The sequence below is a fragment of the Theropithecus gelada genome, chromosome 2, assembly GCF_003255815.1.
Source record: "Theropithecus gelada isolate Dixy chromosome 2, Tgel_1.0, whole genome shotgun sequence".
NCBI classification, from domain to species: Eukaryota; Metazoa; Chordata; class Mammalia; order Primates; family Cercopithecidae; genus Theropithecus; species Theropithecus gelada.
The window spans coordinates 162182453-162204681 of NC_037669.1; the positions used below are offsets into that span (position 1 = coordinate 162182453).

At 38.5% G+C, this 22229-nt stretch overlaps 1 protein-coding gene across 4 annotated transcripts in view; it reads right to left on the bottom strand.

Moving 5' to 3' along the window:
• HACL1 (2-hydroxyacyl-CoA lyase 1) overlaps positions 1-22229 on the bottom strand; it is a 40472-nt gene that overhangs the window by 13323 nt on the left and 4920 nt on the right. Inside the window, exons 3-10 of one of the 4 annotated variants that reach the window (XM_025374333.1) lie at positions 21767-21807; positions 18017-18097; positions 15945-16017; positions 12835-12912; positions 11582-11676; positions 9219-9331; positions 5938-6073; positions 1381-1486 (exon numbers count right to left, since the gene is read on the bottom strand). In XM_025374333.1, the coding sequence (XP_025230118.1) occupies positions 1381-1486; positions 5938-6073; positions 9219-9331; positions 11582-11676; positions 12835-12912; positions 15945-16017; positions 18017-18097; positions 21767-21807 (723 nt within the window). The remainder of the gene's footprint in view (positions 1-1380; positions 1487-5937; positions 6074-9218; positions 9332-11581; positions 11677-12834; positions 12913-15944; positions 16018-18016; positions 18098-21766; positions 21808-22229) is intronic. The other 3 variants (XM_025374338.1, XM_025374342.1, XM_025374348.1) reach the window with 3 other exon arrangements.

The window sequence follows — 22229 nt, forward strand, 5'->3', positions numbered from 1 at the left end:
TTTGAGCATATATCAGAGTCACCTGGTGTATTCTGGGCTTGATAAACCATAGACTGTAGGAGTCTACCTCAGAGTTTTTTATTTTAATAAGTCTGGGGTAGGGTCCAGAAATGTGCTTTTCTAACAGGTTTCACAGGTGGTGCTGATGTAGCTGGCCCAGGGAATCACATTTAGAGAATCACTCCAAGAACATGGCGTGATTACTTCTCCATTTACTCAGAAGTTCCATGTCTGGATAGCCATGGACAAACGAAAATGGCTTCTGCAAAGAGGAATAATGTAGCCACCCCAAAGAGGATGTATCTTATTCTATAATCAAGAGGGGTAATCAAGAGGTATCAGTATCTTCCAGTTAACTCAGTCTTGCTTGTCTGCGGTTTTAGTTCTCAATGCGTTCAGCTGGGAAAGGAGCAATTAGACGTTGACTCCTTAAGTAGCAAAAGGTAGACTGGGAAAAGGGCAACTGTAGCTGGCTCATCAAACATTAAAATAACCCAAGCACAATGGCTCAAGTCTGTACTTCAGGATTTTGGAAGACTGAGGTAAAGAATTGCTCGAGGTCAGGAGTTTGAGACCAGCCTAGGCAACACGGTGAGACTGTGTCTTTACAAAAAAATAAAAATTAGCCAGGCATTGTTGTACGCGTCTATAGTCCCAGCATGTCAGGAAGCTGAGGTGGGAGGATCACTTGAGCTCGAGAGATTGAGGTTGAAGTGAGCCATTATCATGCCACTGCACTCCTGCCTGGGTGACAGAGCAAGATGCTGTCTCAAAAACAACCACCAAGCAAAAACATCAAGCAAAATGGGGCCAATCAGTGTAGAGCAAAAAGGTTTGCATGCCACTATGCAGGTAGTATTTTCCACATCAGTAAAGAAACTGGCTTATAAGGTGGGTCATAACGATAGAAGAATCATCAAAGACAGGTCGGAATACATTCCGGATACTGTTTAATGACATATAAAACAGTGTCATTTAGAAATTCCCATTGGAAAGGTAAAAGTTTTGGCATCTGAAAGAAAACCTCACTCCCTAACAAGGCCGAATGTTTTGTTCTAGTCTACCATCCTACAGTCTCTTTTCTCTACCTTTAAATATACTTGAATTGTGAAGAAAAGACAAATTATGCTTTTTTAACTGTTTGAAAGTTAATTTTGAAAGGTTTTCTGGCTAGAAGTAAAGCGGCCCATTATGTTTCACAGGCTAGAAAAGGAAGCTTATTTTGGTACCTGTAATTATGTTAGACAATTTATAAAATTCTACTTACGTAAAAAGAGAACAGTTTTTTTAATAGAAATCAAGAAGAAAACAGAGCTGATTATGGCTGATAGGGAGAACAATGAACACAGACATTTCTGATTTTAAGTTCCTCCTAAGTACCTGGATAAACTTCACATCTGGCTGGTATCTTGGAGGCAGTCCAAAATGTAAAATCCAATTTAGTCTGGCACCAAATAACACAATTACATCAGCAAATTGCAAAGCCCTATTAAAAAAATTGATATAAAAGTATAACTATATTTCTTATTTGAATCATTCTAAAATTTATCTCTAAAGTATTTGAAAAGTCTAAATCGTTTGGAGCTTACATCAGACTTCAGAATCAGCTTCTAGGGTATATTTGATCTTTCAAGCTAAAATAATTTATAAAACCATTCTATATAAATAGTTATCTAAAATATAAATTAAGTTTAAAAAATTACCATAAGCTGTATCTATACTTTTATTACTTTTTTATAATTAGAAAAATTAGTACAAGTCCACTGTAGACAATCCAGAAAAAAACAGAAAAAGTATAAGGCTAAAAACAAAATCACCCCATAATACTTTCAACTTATAAACTATTATGAATATCCTGGCATATTTTCATCCACTCTTTTTTTGTATGCAAATATATTTTTACATAGTTGACTTTATATACTATAATACTGTCTCATACACTTTTTTTTGTTTTGTTTTGAGACACGGTCTCTCTCTTTTGCCTGGGCTGAAATGTAGTGGTGCAATCATGGCTCACTGCATTCTCTACCTCTCAGGCTTAAGCAATCCTCCTACCTCAGCCTCCTGAGCAGTTGGGACTACAGGCACGTGCCACTGCACCTGGCTATTTTTAATTTTTTGTAGACTGGTCTCGAACTCCTGGGCTCAAGCGATTCACCCGCGTTGGCCTCCCAAATTGTTTGGATTACAGGCATAAACCACTGTGCCTGGCTGTCTCATATACTTTTGCTTACATAAATGTTTTCCTGGCCTGGTGCAGTGGCTCACGCCTGCAATCCCAACACTTTGGGAGGCCAAGATAGGCAGATCACGAGGTCAACAGATGGCGACTACCCTGGCCAACATGGTGAAACCCAGTCTATACTAAAAATACAAAAATTAGCCGTGCTTGGTGGTGTGCACCTGTAGTCCCAGCTACTTGGGAGGCTGAGGCAGAAGAATCGCTTGAACCCAAGAGGCAGAGGTTGCAGTGAGCCGAGATCACGCCACTGCACTCCAGCCTAGCGACAGAGCGAGACTATGTCTCAAAAAAAAAAAAAAAAGTTTTCCTTTGTCATTAAGTTCTTAAATACAACTTTTAAAGTCTACATATTTTGCTGAACACATATACCAAAATTTATTTAATGTTTTCTCAATTTCTGGATATTCTGTTATTAATAGTGCTGGGTTGCACATCTTCATACTTAAGTCTTAATGCACTCTTCACGTTGGTCCCTAGAAAGAAGTATTTTTAAGACTATTGATCCATATTCCAGAATTGCTTTCTAAAATATTGTATCAACTAGATTTCTAAGTTTTATTTATTTTAATACTTTTGTCAATATAACTTCTAATCTTTTAATGATTTTTACTTTCATAACACAACCACCCTTGCTTGCTTTTTCTTTACTTCACTTATCTTTGCCCAGTCTTGTTTTAAAGCTGTATCATTATGTTTCAGATGTGGCTCTTATAACACATATAGTTGCTGTTATTACTAATGTAATCTGAATATCTGCCTTTTTCCAGGAGAGTTTATCATCATCATCGCTGTGGGTTTTGTTTTGCTTTTCACTTCTCATTTTTCTGCGTCTTTTATCTAGTTCCCATTTTTCTTGTCTTTTGCCATACAGGATCTGTATTTACTGCTTTTGTCTTCTTCGGTGATAAATGCAATTTTTCGCAGAAATTGTATACTCAAAAATTAAGTACATACTCAAAAATCATCTTCAATATTGTAATAGTCCTATGAGACCCAATTTAACAAACAGATAACTGCAATCAGCAGGACAGACTTGCTTACTGATACTCTAAAACTCTTGAAATCATTGATTTGATTATTTATAGCCCCTTGCAACCTTTTTTACACTGGCAATGTCATTAATATTATCCTCTTAAAATCTGGCTAGATTGAAGATAAACTTCATTTTAACCTAAGTATAAAAAAAATTAACAGTGTAAGAATTAACTTGGTTACTGTATATAGTAATATAAATAAAAAGATGATATATTAAGGTAGCATTAAGTGAGGAACAATTAAAGACCTAGCAGCAAATATTACATTTACAAAGCCCTCAGAAGCCAAGTGTTCACGCCTGTATTCCCAGCACTTTGGGAGGCCAAGGTGGAAGGATCACTTGAGCCTAGGGGTCTGAGTACAGGCTGGGGAACACAGTGAGGCCCTGTCTCTACAAAATAAAAATTAAAAACCTTCAGAATTAATTTTAACCCATGAATGAAAATATGAAGAACACCAAATACGTGACAATAATAAACTATGGAAAGGGAAGGAAAAAATGGGATCAAAAAAGATATTTAGGGGACTGCAAACGAATCCATAATTTTTTGCTTCCTAAAAAGAAAAACAAAACAACCCTAGGCCAGGCATGGTGGCTCATGCCCGTAATCCCAGCGCTTTGGGAGGCTTAGATGGGTGGATTCCTTGAGCCCAGGAGATCAAGACCAGCATGGGCAACATGGTGAAACCTCGTTTGTACAAAAAATACAAAAATTATCCAGGTTGTAATGGCACACGCCTGTAGTTCCAGCTATTAATACTTGGGAGGCTGAGCTGGGAGGATTGCTTTAGCCCAGTAGGCAGAGGTTGCAATCAGGTGTGATTGCGCCACTACACTCCAGTCTGGGCAACAGAGCAAGACCCCCTCTCCAAAAAACCCAAAAACCCTAAAGCAATATAAAATAATGTTAATAACTGATGCAATCCTACTTATTATATATTATTCCCAAATGAAACCTTTTTTACTTAGAGATTCATCTGTCTGTACTTTTTATGTTGACACTGAGTGGTGGTTATGTAAGTGTTCGTTACATTATTCTCTCTTCCTGTGTGTATAGTTAGAATATTTCATGATAAAGACATTTCAAGAAATTAAAAAGAAAAAAGTTATAGTACATTAAAAAGCATGTCTTAAAAATCTAAAAAGAGGAAGCTTCCAATGCCAGCCAAGATTGGGTAAGTCTGAAGAAGCAACCCACACAGAGGGTGAGTTTCCAAGGTATTTCTCCCCCGTGTTTTGTCTCCTGGCTTTCACTCAAAGACAGCCCTAGTTGCAGAACTGCAAGCAGCGAAAACTCGCAAAGAAACTGTTTTTTTGGCCAAAGGATCAGGAAAAGGGCCACTGCAAGCTGGACAGTCTAGGGGAAAATGGTCAGATTTTTCTTCTTTTTTTCTTTATCTCCCGGCTCTGCTCTGAGGGCAGCCCTACTGCAGAGCTGCACTGTGGTGGCTCCCAAGCAGCTGAAATTCCAAGAGAAACGTCATCTCTCAGGCAAGAGGGATTGGAAAAAAGGGTCCCTGTGGTCTGAAGAGCATGGGGACAATCCCTATTATTTTTTTCTTCTGCAGCTTGTTCAGAGGGCAGCTTTAGTTATGTGATACTGTAAGGGAGCAGCAAGAGCCAGGAAAAGGGGCACCTGAGAATGGGAGAGTGGGGGTGGGGAGCCTACAGAGGAGAGAAAATAAATCTCTAATTTGGGTATGAACCAGTACATGTCTGGGGCTAACCCCTGAGCTGAGCATGTGCAGACAGCCTGAAAACAACACAGCAAAGGCTCTGAAACTTACGTGACCCTGGAACTACTTACTTATGGCAAGTTCACACTTTAATTTGTAGTCAAGCTAATCTAATCATGTTGATTGATTGCTAAGAGAAACCAACAAAAATCAACATTTTACAGAGGATTTTAAGATGACCCAGAATCTCAAAATATAATATTCAAAAATCCAGGATACAATCCAAAATTACTCAGTACAAAAAGAGCCAGAAAAATGTGATCAACTCTCAAAATAAAAGATAATGAATAGATGCCAATCTGAGATGACTCAGATGTTGGAATTAATAAACAAAGACTGCAGAAACTATTGTAACTTACTCCATCATGAAGTATAGAAAAATATTCTTGAAAGAAATGTGAAAATAGAAGATCTGAGCAGAGAAACAAAATATAAAATAAAAGAATTAAAAAGAAATGAATAGATACTCAGGGACATATCAGACAATATCAAAATGGATGAAGGTTGACATAGAAAACAATATTTGAAGAAAGAATGATGAAAACTTTCCAAATCTAGAGAAAGACAAATTTAGAGAAAGAAATAAATTTTCAGATTCAAGACTTGAGAATCCCAAACAGGCTAAATTAAAATAAACCATGTACAGACACATCATAATTAAACTGCTGGAAACTAAAGATAAAAGAAAATATCGGGAGCAGCCATGGAAAAACAACCTATTACATACAGAGCAACAATAATTTGAATAACTGCAGATTTCTCATATGAAACCAGGAAAGCCAGAAGATAGTCCAAAAATAAACAGGTATGCTTAAAATTCCACGATTCTTTCAGAACTCCATCCTAGATGAAGATCACAAAATAATTTAAATTAGCCTAAAATCTACCAAGCCATTGTATTTAAAATCTGGAACGCCACACACCTGGATCTGGCTGCACCTACACAGTATGGATGGTTGTCAGGGACAACACCCTTCCCCATAGGGGTGGGCAAAAATGGCAGTTTATATTGCTCCACCAATTTCTGGATACTCTCTTCTGCATGAGCATAAGCAGCACCTACAAGAAATACAAATGCATTGGACAATTCAGTTAAGCTCTAGGCACTGTGACCCTTAAAAAAGTTCACGTGGGCCGGGCGCGGTGGCTTAAGTCTGTAATCCCAGCACTTTGGGAGGTCGAGGCGGGCGGATCACGAGGTCAGGAGATCGAGACCATCCTGGCTAACACGGTGAAACCCCGTCTCTACTAAAAATACAAAAAACTAGCCGGGCGAGGTGGCAGGCGCCTGTAGTCCCAGCTACTCGGGAGGCTGAGGCAGGAGAATGGCGTAAACCCAGGAGGCGGAGCTTGCAGTGAGCCGAGATCGGGCCACTGCACTCCAGCCTGGGTGACAGAGCAAGACTCCGTCTCAAAAAAAAAGTTCATGTGAAATTGCTTTTTATTTATTTATTTTTTGAGACAGGGACTTACTCTATCACCCAGGCTGGAGTGCAGCGGCATAATTTTGGCTCACTGTAACCTCTGCTCCCCTGGCTCAAGTAATCTTCCCTCCTCAGCTTCCCGAGCTGCTGGGACTACAGGCACACACCACCACCGCACTCAGCTACTTTTAAAATTTTCTGAAGAGGCGAGGTCTCCCTATATTGCCCAGGCAAGTCTGCTGGTCTTGAACTCATGGGCTCAAGCAATCCTCCTTCCTTGACCTCCTAAGAAATTGCTTGTAGATCAATACTCAAATACTCTCCTTCTGCCTATACCTGAGCTTAAACTCAAAACAAATTGTGACTACAGTTTTTATTGCTGTTATTTTTAAATGCTTACCAAAGTAAGAGTTCTAATCTTCCACCAATAATACTCTCAATTATTCTGAAGGATGTCTATCTCAAAACAAAAGTCACATCTCACAGCTCTTGCTACTGTCACTTACCCATTCTATGCTACGGTCCTACTGAACCACACTCCACTCTACAATTCCCTGAACACACTATCTTCATTGGGAGGCCCAGGTGGCCTGCGAAGAATGTTGCCCCGAAAGAGAAAAGCTCTCTCTACCCTCACATGTTGGTCCTCATCTCCAGCAAAAAACCTCCTCTACACAAGGTCTCCTAGTCCAGGCATGGAAATTCTAAGGTGCATTAAGTTTCTAAAGATATGCAGATCTTTCTACAGGCTCTATAATTCTGTGATTGTAACAGAGCTAACCCCAGTGGGACACATTATCTTTTTTTTTTTTTTTTTTGAGGCAAAGTCTCACTCTTGTTATCCAGGCTGGAGTGCAATGGCACAACCTCAGCTCACTGCAACCTCCACCTCCCGGGTTCAAGCGATTCTCCTTCCTCAGCTTCCCAAGTAGCTGGGATTACAGGCGCCTGCCACCACGCCCGGCTAATTTTTGTATTTTTAGTAGAGACGGGGTTTCACCATGTTGGCCAGGCTGGTCTCGAACTCCTGACCTCAGGGGATCCACCCACCTCAGCCTCCCAGAGTGCTGGGACTACAGGCATGAGCCACCCCGCTCGGCCCACATTATCATTTGTTTTCACAGTTGTGTGCCTGGGAATAACCCTATACCCTACTCCCTTGATGGCACGAAAAATACCTTATTGTTCAAATATTCCATTTCTAATGTCATCAAGACCACTATATTTTTTTTGCTATTTTATACTTTTTCAAGGCTAGTATATTATTCCATATTCTGTATTTATAATTCTCTACTGAATCCTAGTAAATAGTATCATGCACTTGCAGATTCAATATAATGCTCCATTCTACAAAACTACCTTGAAATCCCTTCTTATACATGTATGATGAAAATCAGTTCCTTTTTTTAATCCAGAAAGTGTTCTTGTATTCTCCTTCCTGTCTCAATGTCTTTGTACACTCAGTTCTCTCTTCCTGCTTTGCCTTTGGTCTCTATCCACTTGGTAAACCACTGTCTGCTTTTTCAAGATACAGCTGTTGTGTCACCTCTTCTGGATAGTCCTTCCGTATTACCTACACAAGCAAATTGTTTCTGCTTTCCTTGAAAACCCACCTCAGCCTCTCTGTACACATCGCACAAAAGTATACCGCACTTACTTGTTACCAGGTCTATCTCCCCTCCCCAATAGGTAGGAACCACTATTTCTCTGTATCCCTCATGAATGTTTTATGTAATCCCTGCCTTATCATAAGCACTCATCAAACGTTTGTTAAAAGAAGAATGAAAACTAGCATCCACTGAGTGCTTTCCACATATTTTGCTATTTAATTGTATCCCACTGAGGCAGTTAATATCCCTATTTTACAAGTGAGGTAATCTGAGACTCAAAGCAGTTGTTTCCCAAAGTCACCGAGCTAATACATCATATAACACGTTCAACTCAATTCTGACCTCAATTTTTTTGTCGTACACTATCAAACTATTTTTAGTTTTTACGTATTTAATTCCTAAGCAGTTGATAATTGATTAGCGTGGTCATAGGTGATCCCAGCAGCCTCAGTTCTAGAACACGAAACGGATACTATAATCAGTTGCTGACAGGAGTATAAGTTGGTTGGTACACCACCTCTGGAGAAAGCAATATGACAATATGTACAAAACTCTTAAAAATATTAATACCCTCTAACTTTTCTTTCTAGGAATCTTAAATCCTAAATACAGAAAAAGCTTTAGGCACAAACATGTTTGCCACAGCTACTCTAAACAAACAAATAGTAATTGGCAAAGATTTAAATATTTGCCAGGAAAGTAAGTGTTAATGTACACATGAAGACACATTAAAAAATATATTTAGGAAATACTTCTAAGATGAAAAATATTATAATCTTAAATGAATAAGGTAGAATACAAAACTGTCTATATAGTATGAGCACAGTACGTAATATATATGTCAAAAGGAATAGAAATGTACTAAATGTTAAAAATAGCTACCTTAGATGAAGGAACTTCTACTTTTCTTGGTTTTCCAAAATGTTTTATAATAGAATAAACACATTTCACTAATAAGACCAAAGAAATTAAATAGGTAGTATTTCCCTAAAAGGGTGAAATCTCTGGGCATTAATGCCTATAATTTCAAAACAAATAATGCTAAATGGATGATGAGAATTCTTACTCCAATTTCAAACATTAGAACAGACATTAATAAACAACAAAAGTTTATAAAAAGAATTGGCACTTTCAAAAACCTAGCAAGATTTAGAGTTCTATTCATGTTACCTTTCCCGATGATAAGAAGGGGCTGTTTGGCATTCTTAATAACAGAAGCTGCCGTGCACACAGCAGAGGTTTCTGCCATGCTAATAGGAGCTGACATGCAGCGCTCCACGTGCCTGGAAAAAAAAAGCCCTATTAATTAAAAGAGACCAGCTCTGATCTTTTCATTGTGAAAATTTCAAATATATAGAAAGGTAGAAAAAATAGTACAATAAGTCCCCACATACCCCCATATAGATCTAACAACTTAATATCATTTTACCACATTTGTTTCATATATACACACATAAACATGCATTTATTTTTCCTGAACTATTCTAAAGTAAATAATAGGCATCAAGACACTTTACCCTTAAAAATTTCTCCGTGGAGCTGTGAATAATAAGGACCTTCTCCTATATTCAACTATCACATCATTATCACATCTGGTAAATTAAGAGTTATTCCCTGATATCATCTAATAGCCAGTGAAATGGTCAATTCATTGACAGAAAATCTGAGTTAATGGCTTTGTACTGCAGTAGCAGTAGCAGCTGTCTTAACAGTAAAAACATAATAAAATCTAATGTTTGCTATGTGCCATTTATTCTCATTTATCTGTCAAAACAATGAGGTTAGGTATTAACATCATCTCCACTTCACCACTGAGGGAAAAAAAGGACTCAGAGAAAGTAACTTATCCAAGATCTCCAGATGGCACATGGCAGAGACTGGATTGAACCAGTCATTCTGTCTCCAAAGTCCATGCTTTTAAACACCTTACCACATTTCTTTTTTTTTTTTTTTTTTTTTGGAGACAGAGTCTTACTCTGTCACCCAGGCTGGAGTACAGTGGTGCGAACTTAGCTCACTGTAACTTCCATTTCCCGAGTTCAAGTGATTCTCCTGCCTCAGCCTCCTAAGTAGCTGGGACTACAGGCACATGTCACCAAGCCTGGCTAATTTTTGCATTTTTCGTAGAGATGGGGTTTCACCATGTTGGCCAGGCTGGTGTCAAACTCCTACCTCAGGTGATCCACCCACCTCGGCCTCCCAAAGTGCTGGGATTACAGATGTGAGCCACCACACCTGGCCTCACTACATTTCCACTCACTGGGTGTTAATATTTTAGTATCACAATATGCATTAGTAAAATAAATATTCAAACTGTCACAGTCAAGTATTTCTGAACACCAAGTCCTGTGACATTTCATTTATTCTAATTAATATAAATTATACTGTATAAAATTTAGACATATTGTCAAAATATTTAGACATATGATAGAAAAGGACAATCTGTATAAAATTTAAAAGAAGGCTTACAGAGTTAACTTACCTGAGCTTGCCCTCCTCCCCTTAGTATTATTTTGATTATCATGTTCAGCTATTAGGCAGAATAAACAGATGTCTTTTTTATCCAGCTCTCTCAAATAAAAATCACTCCTGGCCAGGCACGGTGGCTCATGCCTGTAATCCCAGCACTTTGTGAGGCCAAGGTTGGCAGATCATGAGGTCAGGAGTTCGAGACCAGCCTGGCCAACATGGTGAAACCCTGTTTCTACTAAAAATACAAAAATTAGCCGAGCATGGTGGCAGGCGCCTGTAATCCCAGCTACTTGGGAGGCTGAGGCAGAAGAATCGCTTGAACCTGGGAGGCAGAGGTTGCAGTGAGCTGAGACTGTGCCACTGCACTCCAGCCTGGGCAACAGGGAGAGACTCGATCTCAAAAAAAAAAACAAAAAAAATCACTCTTTGGTACACAGAGTAAACAGTAAGACCCATTGTCTCTCTGTAGTCACTAAAGATCCATTTGGTCCACAACAGCAGAAATGCACTAAACGGTACCCATGATGCTTTAACCCCAAGTACCTATCCTTATCAGGGGATGACTTAGATATCAGTGAAAAATGATTTTTGTACTTCTTTTCACTTAGTGTTTATTTAAGAAATATGAGAATATGAGAAATCATAGAAACCTCTATATTGGAATATTTGTTAACCACAGAGACAGCTAGATGTTTTTTATCCTGAGTCTTAATAATTTTTAATAATCACCGAACCTCTTGGCTTACATTATAAAGATTCTCAAGGACCCATACTACATTAACAAGGGATGTATATTTATGGTTAATGGAGGAATAATTTCAACGAGGAGTTCAGGACGTTCTAAGTATTTGGTTTAGTAATTAAATCCAGAAATACCTACTAATATCATTTTAATTAAGAGAATTAAGCCCTTTGGCTAGGATTCAGTTTAATTACTAAATCATCAAGTTAAGACAAATGGAAATTAACTTATAAACTGCTGGGTAAATTCTTCTAGAAAGGTAGGCATTATGATAAGACATGTACATTGAAGAAAGAATTCCAGCATAACTATTACTCACTTTATAGAACTCACATTCACCTGAAGGTTCACAAAATCTGCTGGTATGTCAACATAGCAAGCACCTGGACGACCATAGATACTGCTTCTCACTGCCTACGTTCATTACAAGTAGAAGAAAAGATTTGTAAAATCTCAGTCTTATCATATTCTACTCAAAGATAATTTAAAACTGTAATTATGAACACTATTTTCATCTTTCTGATGATCACAATTGAAATGTCTTCTATTGACTACAGTTTTAAAGATTTTTTGTTTAAAAGGGAGACAGATAAGAAAGTATTCATTTAGGGCTTTAAAATTCATGTTCTATTACACTTTAGTTTTGGAAATTATTCACCAGCCTCTGCCTGCCAAGTTTTTGCACTGTAATATGTACTTTCACCTGCTCCCTAATCTTAATAATCTGGCAGTGTTTTCAGAAACTGTGATGTTGTTACATGTATCAAACGGTTTCTGTAACTCCTGGTTTTGAAACAGCTCAAACATAATTTCATGTATAAATGCTGATTATAATTTATAATACAGATTATCTGTAATCCAAAAATCCAAAATCTTCCAAAATGTGAAACTTTGTGTGTGCCAACATGATGATACAAGTGGAGAATTCCACATCTGACCTCATGTGACAGCTCACAGTCAAAATGCAGGTGTCTAAACAGTTTATTCAGCGTCCCCAAGGGAAAAATAAAGTTATCATCAGACTATGTATATAAGGCACATATAAAACATAAATGAATTTCATATTTAGACTTGGGTCATACCCCCAAGATGTCTCATTATATATATGCAAATATTCTAAAATCTGAAAAAATCTGCAGTCAGAAACCCTTCTGAAAAGCATTTCAGGTAAGGAATAATCAACCTGTATGCTGTTTAATTAACGAACAGAGGGTCTTAGAGGGTTTTGGTTTAGTCCCAATTTTCAAAAATAATCTTTTGCAAAAGCACAAGAGAAAAGGTACTCAGGGGTTCATTATAAACCTTTCTCTTTACTTTTGTATAATTAAAAAGGTAATTTTAAAAACTAAAACACAGGAGAAACTTTTTCCAAAAATAACTTATTTTACCTCTCTATAATTAAATGTAATGACAGTGAACATTAAAATGTAAATAGTTTTCTAACAATGCCATTTTTAACTGCCTGAGTATATTCCAATTTGTCACTCATTCTTCTGAGAATAAGAATAACATTAAATATAAGCAACTGAGAAAAATCAGTTGACTTGGAGAGCTTGTTACTAAATACCATACCTTTTCAATAACAAAAGGAACAGCTTCTATGCTGCTTGGACGGGCAGAGAACTTGGTATATAATCTACAAGCTTCAACCTACGTGGAAAATGAAAATCACTTAAAATTCAGCTCACAATCATATTACTCTCCTGAAAGAAGACAAAATGTTAAGTAATTAGTTTCTTTTATGTTTAGAGGCAAGATGGAGAAAATGCATTACCTAGACTGTCCCTTAAAAGCCTATTCAAAGCACAAAGTTTTGCCTTGGTATGATTCAGGAAGCATATCATACCAAAGATGCAAAATCTTTTGGCAAAGATGCAAAAGTTTGATAATACCCACCATCTAACACAACACAGGAAAATTCTACAAACTGCTGGTGAGACTATAAATGGGAAAGGAAGTTAACACAATCTACAAAAAATTTAAATCAGCGTATCTTTGGATCCAGCAATTTCACAGATAAGAATATGTAACTTCATCTGTTATATTTTGTTATAATAATAATCTATTCTTACATTTCTGCCAGTGTTCCTTTTATGTGCCTTCTTGCTATGGTGTTTAGAACATATGAATTCAGTAATGATAATTTTTCACTGCTTAATATATCTTGAGGCATTATATAGAAACTGTTTCTCTTGAAATAGTTTTACAATTTCAGTATGAAATCTATGAAAAACTGATAGTCCCAGGCATGACAAAATTAAGATCACCCCATGATTTTCAGTCTATGTTCATGTCCTTTAGTTTTAAGGACTTCCACAAAAAACAGATATTTGGATTCTTCCTCTTCTGTTTTTAAATTTGATCTAATAAACTATTATTTTCCATTTCAGGAAAAAAATATGTAGTGGACATTTATCCTGTTTTCTTTTTCACCTATATAGTTTCTACAGTAACTTTAGATTTCCTTTTAATTAACTTATCTGCTCTACTTATTTTCCAAACACATCAGCATCTTTTAAATAACTGTTGTTATCATCTACCATTAACTAAATAAAACTTCAATTCATTTCTAAGAGTATAAAAATATAATTTCTGCATTAACCTATACTACAGTTCAGTATTTTAGTTTATCATATATGAAAGTTTATGTTTTGAAGTTCTCAACAATGATTCCTGATTTACAAAGAGACTTTGTCTAATGATTTTATTTATGTATTTATTTTTGAGACAGAGTGTCGCTCTTGTCACCCAGACTGGAGTATAGTGGTGCAATCTCGGCTCACTGCAACCTCTGCCTCCTGGGTTCAAGGGATACTCCTGCCTCAGCCTCCCAAGTAGCTGGGATTACAGGCACCTGCCACGAAGCCCGGCTAATTTTTGTATTTTTTAGTAGAAACAGGGTTTCAACATGTTAGCCAGGCTGGTGTCAAATTCCTGACCTCAAGTGATCTATCCGCTTGGGCCTCCCAAAGTAGTGCTGTGATTACAGGGATGAGACACTGTGCCCGGCTGTCTAATGATTTTAACTTTGTCCCTGTAAATGCTCAAATATATTTGCATCTTAAGTGTCAATCATTCACTTTCATCTATTTGTTTCCTACAACTGTTCCTTTTTTAAAAAAAAAAAAAAGACAAGGTCTCTTGGATGGGTGTGGTGGCTCATGCCTGTAATCCCAACACTCTGGGAGGCCAAGGTGGGTGGGTTACTTGAGGTCAGTAGTTCAAGACCAGCCTGGGCAACATGGCAAAACACTGTCTCTGCAAAAAGTACAAAAATTATCTGGGCATGGTGGTGTGTGCCTATCTATAGTCCCAGCCACTCGGGAGGCTGAGGTGGGAGGATGGTTTAAGCCCAGGAGGTTGCAGTGGGCCAAGATCACACCACTGCACTCCAGACTGGGCAACACAGTCATAACCTGTCTCAAAAAAGAGAGAGAAAAAAAAGAAAGAGACAAGACCTGAATATGTTACACAGACTGGTCTCAAACATTTGGGCTCCAGCAATTCTCCCGCCTCAGCCTAGCAGCTGAGTAGCTAGGAATACAGTTATGAAACACCTTGTCTAGCTTTATTTTTATTTATTTATTTATTTATTTATTTATTTATTTATTTATTTATTTGAGACAGAGTCTCGCTCTTTCGCCCAGACTGGAGTGCAGTGGCTCGATCTCGGCTCGCTGCAAGCTCTGCCTCTCAGGTTCATGCCATTCTCCTGCCTCAGCCTCCCGAGTAGCTGGGATTACGGGTGCCCACCACCAAGCCCGGCTAATTTTTTTGTGTTTTTAGTAGAGATGGAGTTTCACCGTGTTAGCCAGGATGGTCTTGATCTCCTGACCTCATGATCTGCCCACCTTGGCCTCCCAAAGTGCTAGGATTACAGGCGTGAGAGCTTTATTCTTAAAACTGTAGCATTTTGTTGATATATTCTTTCAAGTTTCTTTTAATTTTGAAATGCCTTCTTTCCTCCTTCTAAAACAAAAATATGCTTACCCAGAGTCTACTGACAATCATTTTGAGTAAGATTTTTCCTCTCATTTATTTCCCTAAAGTCTGGGAGGCATAGTCCAAAATCATTTTTATTCCTACCTCTTCTTGACTCTTTTAAGAGCCTATTTTCAGAGCTTAAAATCCTGTCACAAAGGTGTATTTCTTAAAAGCTTGTTTCTAAGCAGGGCCTAAGCTCACCCTTAATACCCACCCTGAGGTTGTCTTATAGTAGCTCAAGATAATTACCTTTAAGTTACTTCAGGTACTTCTAATTTATTTATTTTATTTTGCAAACAGGAGGGTTTTTTTAATCTTCTCCCTAACTCTTAATGGTGTGTATGTATCGTGTTATCAAAATCTTAAGAGTTGCAGGCCAGGTGCGGTGGCTCATGCCTGTAATCCCAGCACTTTGGAAAGCTAAGGCGGGCAGATCGCTTGAGCTCAGGAGTTCAAGACCAGCCTGGGCAACATGGTGAAACCTCGTCTCTACAAAAAATTCAAAAATTAGCCAGGCATGGTGGTGCGAATCTGTAGTCCCAGCTGCTTGGGAGGCCAAAGTGGGAGGATTGCTTGAGGTCAGGAGGTCAAGACTGCAGTGAGCTGAGATCGCACCATCACACTCCAGCCTGGGCAACAAAGCAAGATCCTGTTTCAAAAATTAAAAATAAAAAAAATAACATCTTAAAGTTGGATACCTGAGGAAACTCCTGGAAAGCTCCCATCGTTTCTTGGTTTCTTTCAGGGGAACCACCAATCACAAGCAAGGGCCTGAAACAGTCATTTTTTTAACAAGATAATTACAAATGAGATCATCATGTGAAACACTAAACAGAATGTCTAATTCATAACAAATAATAAATGTTAAAGGGAGAGAATATTATATTTTTCTCTTAGAAACTGTAGATTAAGGCTGGGCAAGGTGGCTCATGCCTGTAATCCAGCACTCTAGGAGGCCGAGGCGGGTGGATCACTTGAAGTCAGGAGTTCAAGACCAGCCTGGCCAACATGGTGAAACCCTAGCTCTATACAAAATACAAAAATTAGCTGGGGATGGTGGCAGGCACCTGTAATCCCAGTCACTCAGGAGGCTGAGGTAGGAGAATTGCTTGAACCTGGGAGGTAGAGGTTACAGAGAGCCAAGATTGTGCCACTGCACTCCAGCCTGGGTGACAGAGCAAGACTCTGTCGAAAGAACGAAAAGAAAGAAAAAAAAGAAACTGTTGATTAAAAAATAGCTAGGAAGCAACCTGATATGACAGAACTTTCCTCAATATCAGAAAAAGACAAAACGTATAGTTTTTCTTCCCTTCTTCCCCTTTTGGATGCTGATGCTAAACTTCCCTGTATACTGACATAAAATAAATTTTTATGCCTTTCTTATTACTTTTGGGACAAGGGGAAGAAAAATTTTACACTTTCCTAAGTGAATATATTTGGAAATTACAAAATAAGTGACATTCCTCAGCAATGAAATTCTTACCCTTCAATGTGGAAAAAAAAAGATATGGCAAACCCTAAGGTACTTAAAAAATGTAACACCTTTAAGCAGATTAAGAAGAGAAAGATCAAAAGGAAAGTAAAGAAGAAACTATAAGAAACACAGGGCAAGAAAGAAAACAATGTCCTTTCCACTAGAAAGATTAAATATGTTCCAAATTGATTAGAACCTAACCCCCTTCAACCTGATCTCATTGGTAACGTGCCAGAGATGGAGTCAAGGGCAAGATCAGAGAATAAGTACTAAGTAGTTTATATATAAAGCAAACTAAATGAATATAAGAATTTTAAATATCTTCCTACCTATGCAAAACAAGGTGAAAAATTGGCCACATTTTTACACACTGAGCTGGGATCTTTAAAAAAACAATTCTTCACTTAAAGTAAATAGAACTACATACACATTCACACATACACACACATATTAGGAAACTCTAAAATGTTAAAAGTGTTTATCTCAGCTGGGTGCGGTGGCTCATGCCTGTAATCCCAGCACTTTGGGAGGCTGAAGCAGGTGGATCATCTGAGGTCAGGAGTTTGAGACCAGCCTGGCCAGCATGATGAAACCTCGTCTCTACTAAAAATACAAAAATTAGCCGGGCATGGTGGCGGGGGCCTGTAATCCCAGCTACTTGGGAGGCTGAAGTAGGAGAATCACTTGAACCTGGGAGGCAGAGGTTGTGGTGAGCCAAGATTGCACCACTGCAGTCCAGCCTAGGTGACAGAGTGAGACTCCGCGTCAAAAAAGAAAAAAAAGAAAAAGTGTTCGTCTCTAAGTAAATAAATTGCTGGTGCTTTGAACTTTCGTCCTAATATTCTTTTGTTAGTTATATATATTTAAGGAATACCATATGATGTTTTGACACACATATAGTGAAATGATTACTACAGTCAAGCAAATTAACACATTCATGGTACTTTTTTCCTAAGATACTGTAGAAATAGTCACTTTTTTTGGTAAAAGTACCTAAAATTTACTCTCTTTGCAAATTTACAATACACAATATTATTAACTACAGCTTTCATGTTGTACATTAGATCTCCAGGCTTTGTTCTACTTGACTGAAACTTTGTACCCTTTGACCTAGCTCCCTATTCCCCCTCCTCCTCCTCCTCATTCCCTCCCCAGTAACTTTCTACTTTCGGTTTCTAAGAATTGAAGGGTTTTTTCCCCCAAGTCTTTCTACCCTAGATCAGTATTAGCTCTACTCAGTAAAATCCTGCAGTGACCTTTTTAAGAAAATGTTTTCAGTAATAATAGCATGATTACCAGCAGTTCACGTTTGCATTTGCCATACCACCCAAGGCGTGGATGAGACCTGGGCCAGAAACAACAAGGCAGACTCCTGGCCTAAAAGCAAAACAGAATTTATTTTACTAAAATCAAGTCAAATGTAACAACTGATTCATAACACTTTAGTGTGAAACACGGCAATCTTGGACTTCAAAAGAAAGACCTACAGGTCTATAGTATAACTGGTAAAATAATTATTAGAATATTCTTAATAAAAAAAATTTATATATATATACACACACACTTTTTTTTTTTTTTTTTGAGATAGCATCTCACTCTGTCGCCCAGGTTGGAGTGCAGTGGCACGATCAGGGCTCACTGCAGCCTCAACCTCCTAGGCTCAGGTAATCTTCCCACCACAGCCTCCCAAGTAACTGGGACTACAGGCAGATGCCACCACGCCTGGCTAATTTTTTGTATTTTTTTTTGGTAGAGACAGGATTTCACCATGTTGCCCAGGCTGCTCTTGAACTCCTGGGCTCAAGCGATCCGCCTGTCTTGGCCTCCCAAAGTGCTGGGATTACAAGCATAAGCCAGCATGCCTGGCCCAAAAAAAGAAAGATTATATTTATCGGATTTCTTGGAAGAAATAAGGTACCTATCATTTTCACACCTTATATCACTAACCACTTATTTTGATCCTACATCTGGGCTAAATCAAGTTAATGGCCTACAAAAGCAAATTTTTGACTGCTGAGTTCACTTTTGTATGAAAAACAGGTTTTTTTCATTTCTTAACAAATAAATATAACGTCAACTGATCTTTGATAGGAAAGTAATTCTGAATGCAGTGCTTTGCCCAAAATCTTTTTTTTCTTTTTTCTTTTTTTTTTTTTTGAGACGAAGTCTAGTTCTTGTCCCCCGGGCTGGAGTGCAATGGCTCGATCTCAGCTCACTGCAACCTCCACCTCCTGGATTCAAGTGATTCTCCTGCCTCAGCCTCCCAAGTAGCTGGGATTACAGGCGCCTGCCACTATGCCTGGCTAATTTTTGTATTTTTAGTAGAGATGGGGGTTTCACCATGTTGGTCAGGCTGGTCTCAAACTCCTGACCTCAGGTGATCCGCCCACCTCAGCCTCCCAAAGTGCTGGGATTACAGGCATAAGCCATCACGCCCCGGCCCCCAAAATCTTTTAAAACTGAACTTGAGGCTGAGGGCAGTGGCTGATGTCTATAATCCCAGCATGTTGAGAGGCTGAGGTGGATGGATCACTTAAGCCCAGGAGTTCAAGACCAGCCTGGGAAATATGGTGAAACCCTGTCTCTATAAAAAATATAAAAGCTAGCTGAGTGTGGTAGTGTGCACCTGTAGTCCCAGCTACTTGGGAGGCTGAGGCAGGAGAATTGCTGGAACCTGGGAGGTGGAGGTTGCAGCAAGCCGAGATGGTGCAACTGCACGCCAGCCTGGGGGCGAGAGTGAGACTCCAAATAAATATTCAACTTGAATGTTTTACCCTTCGGTGTGACTTTCTAAGCTTAAAGCACTCAGGGAAAAGGTATCTTAATATAATTCAGTTTGCCATTTTATATTTATAAAATAATTTCTTAAAAATTTCTGTTCAAGACAGACTTGAAAATAAGTAATTATCACCAAGTAAACTAAACTTCTAGAACAGTGCTATCCAACAGAACTTTGTATAGTAATAGAAATGTTCTGCATTTGCAGTATGATACGGTAGCCACTACTGACATGGTTGCTGAGCACTTGAAATGTGGCTACTACAAACTGATAAACTATGATTTAAATATTATTTAATTTTAATTAATTTAAATGTAAACAGGTACATATCGCTTGTGGCTACTATACTTGCCAGTGCAATTCCAGAAGTTTATTCAAATAGCAAAAAATTTTTAAATACAAACTTCTACACCGGGCATGGTGGCTCACGCCTATAATCCCAGCACTTTGGGTGGCCGAGGCCGGCGGAACACAAGGTCAAGAGATAAAGACCATCCTGGCCACCATGGTGAGACCCCATCTCTACTAAAATACAAAAATTAGCTGGGCATGGTGGCGCACTCCTGTAGTCCCAGCTACTCAGGAGGCTGAGGCAGGAGGATTGCTAGAATCCAGGAGGCAAAGGTTGCAGTGAGCTGAGATCGCGCACCACTGCACTGTCCAGCCGGGCGACAGAGTAAGACTCCATCTCAAAAGAAAAAAAGAAAAAGAAAAAAAAAAAGTATGAACTTTTAACCATTGTCTTAATCATTGTTCTAGCATTTTTTACATTAAGGCATCAATTAATAACTATAATTGGCCGGGCGCGGTGGCTCAAGCCTGTAATCCCAGCACTTTGGGAGGCCGAGGCGGGTGGATCACGAGGTCAGGAGATCGAGACCATCCTGGCTAACATGGTGAAACCCCGTCTCTACTAAAAATACAAAAAACTAGCCGGGCGTGGTGGCGGGCGCCTGTAGTCCCAGCTACTCGGAGGCTGAGGCGGGAGAATGGCGTGAACCCGGGAGGCGGAGCTTGCAGTGAGCCGAGATCGCGCCACTGCACTCCAGCCTGGGCGACACAGCGAGACTCCGTCTCAAAAAAAATAAATAAATAAATAACTATAATTTAAATGCTTTCCAAGCTAAACGAAAAGATTAAAAGTATTTGTCATACGTAAATAAAGTGGCAGAAAATGCTGACAATAGTGTTACTTGATGGCCTATTTTCTTCAGGCTCAAATTCACAAGTTTCTTATCACAGAAAAAAAACTGTTCTGGTGAGGTCTAGACTTTGAGATCTTATTAGTTTACATTTCTTAGCAACTAAATTACTAGTTTCATTTTTGGAAATTAGAAAGTGTATTAAAAGTAATAGAAATGAAAAAAGTATGATACATATTACCGTGAGAGTCCAAATTCTGCTTAAAAAATACAACTGTAGGGGAAAAAAATCGGAAGAAAATGACCAATTCTTAACAGTTGTGAGATCATAGGTGATTTTCATTCTCTTCATCTTGTTCTCCTTTTTTTTTGTTTGAGACGGAGTCTCGCTCTATCGCCCAGGCTGGAGCGCAGTGGCGCAATCTCAGCTCACTGCAACCTCCGCCTCCCAGGTTCAAGCTGATTCTCCTGCCTCAGCCTCCTGAGTAGCTGGGATTACAGGCGCGTGCCACCACATGAGGCTGATTTTTGTATTTTTAGTAGAGACAGGGTTTCACCATGTTGGCCAGGCTGGTCTCAAACTCCTGACCTCAGGTGATCCACCCGCCTCAACCTCCCAAAGTGCTGGTATTACAGGTGTGAGCCACCGTGCCCAGTCGATTTTCATTTTTTCTTGATGCTTTCTATATTTTCCAAGTTTTCCAAAATGAACATTTTTCAAATGTATTAATTTTTAATAATAAAAAGGGAGTAGTAGTTAGGTAACATGGATACACACTAAAAAATCAGAATGCATGGACCAGGTCCCAACAGCCACATTTTGAACCAAGCATTTTTGTATTAAGTGTGCTGGGGTGTAGTTGTGAGATCCAACACAAGGTATCACACATCAACTCACTATCTGATCACCAGTGATTCACTCTGCAAAATGGCAATGTGTTCCACTCTAAAACACTTCTGCTATCATTATTCTTTTGATGTGGCCCTCAGGGAGTTTTCAATTTTTTTATCTTGTTATTTAATATATTCTTCTATAATCTTTCCAAATGAACTCACCCTTCAGCTGAAAGACATAATAGCTCTACCCCAAAATATTAAATTGAAGTGAAACAGATTTTAGTTTACCTGCCTGTCAGATATCCAATCGCGGAGGCAGCATAACAAGCCTACGAAGAAAGAACACTGGGACTTGAGCATATTGGGATCCTTATAGTACATTTATGAGAGCAACTTACTATTAAATTAAGAGACAAAAATGTAATGGCAAAGGCAGAATTAAAACACTTCCCATCTTAGCAATAAGTGTTCTATGCAAAAATTTCAAATAATGGTTAAAGTTATCTAATTTTCAGTTTTTCAGGAAATTTGTTCATATGTGTGTTATTCGAAACATCCTCTTACGATTGCTTAAGTATCTGCAGGATCAACAGGAATGTCCTATTTTATTAATGATATTGGTAATTTGTTTTCATTCTTTTATTCTTCATCGGTCTCATGAGGCGTTTATCAAATTTATCCATCTTTTCAAAGAACATATTTGTGCCTTTGTTGGTATTTCTCTATTGTTTTCTATTTCATTGATTTCTGT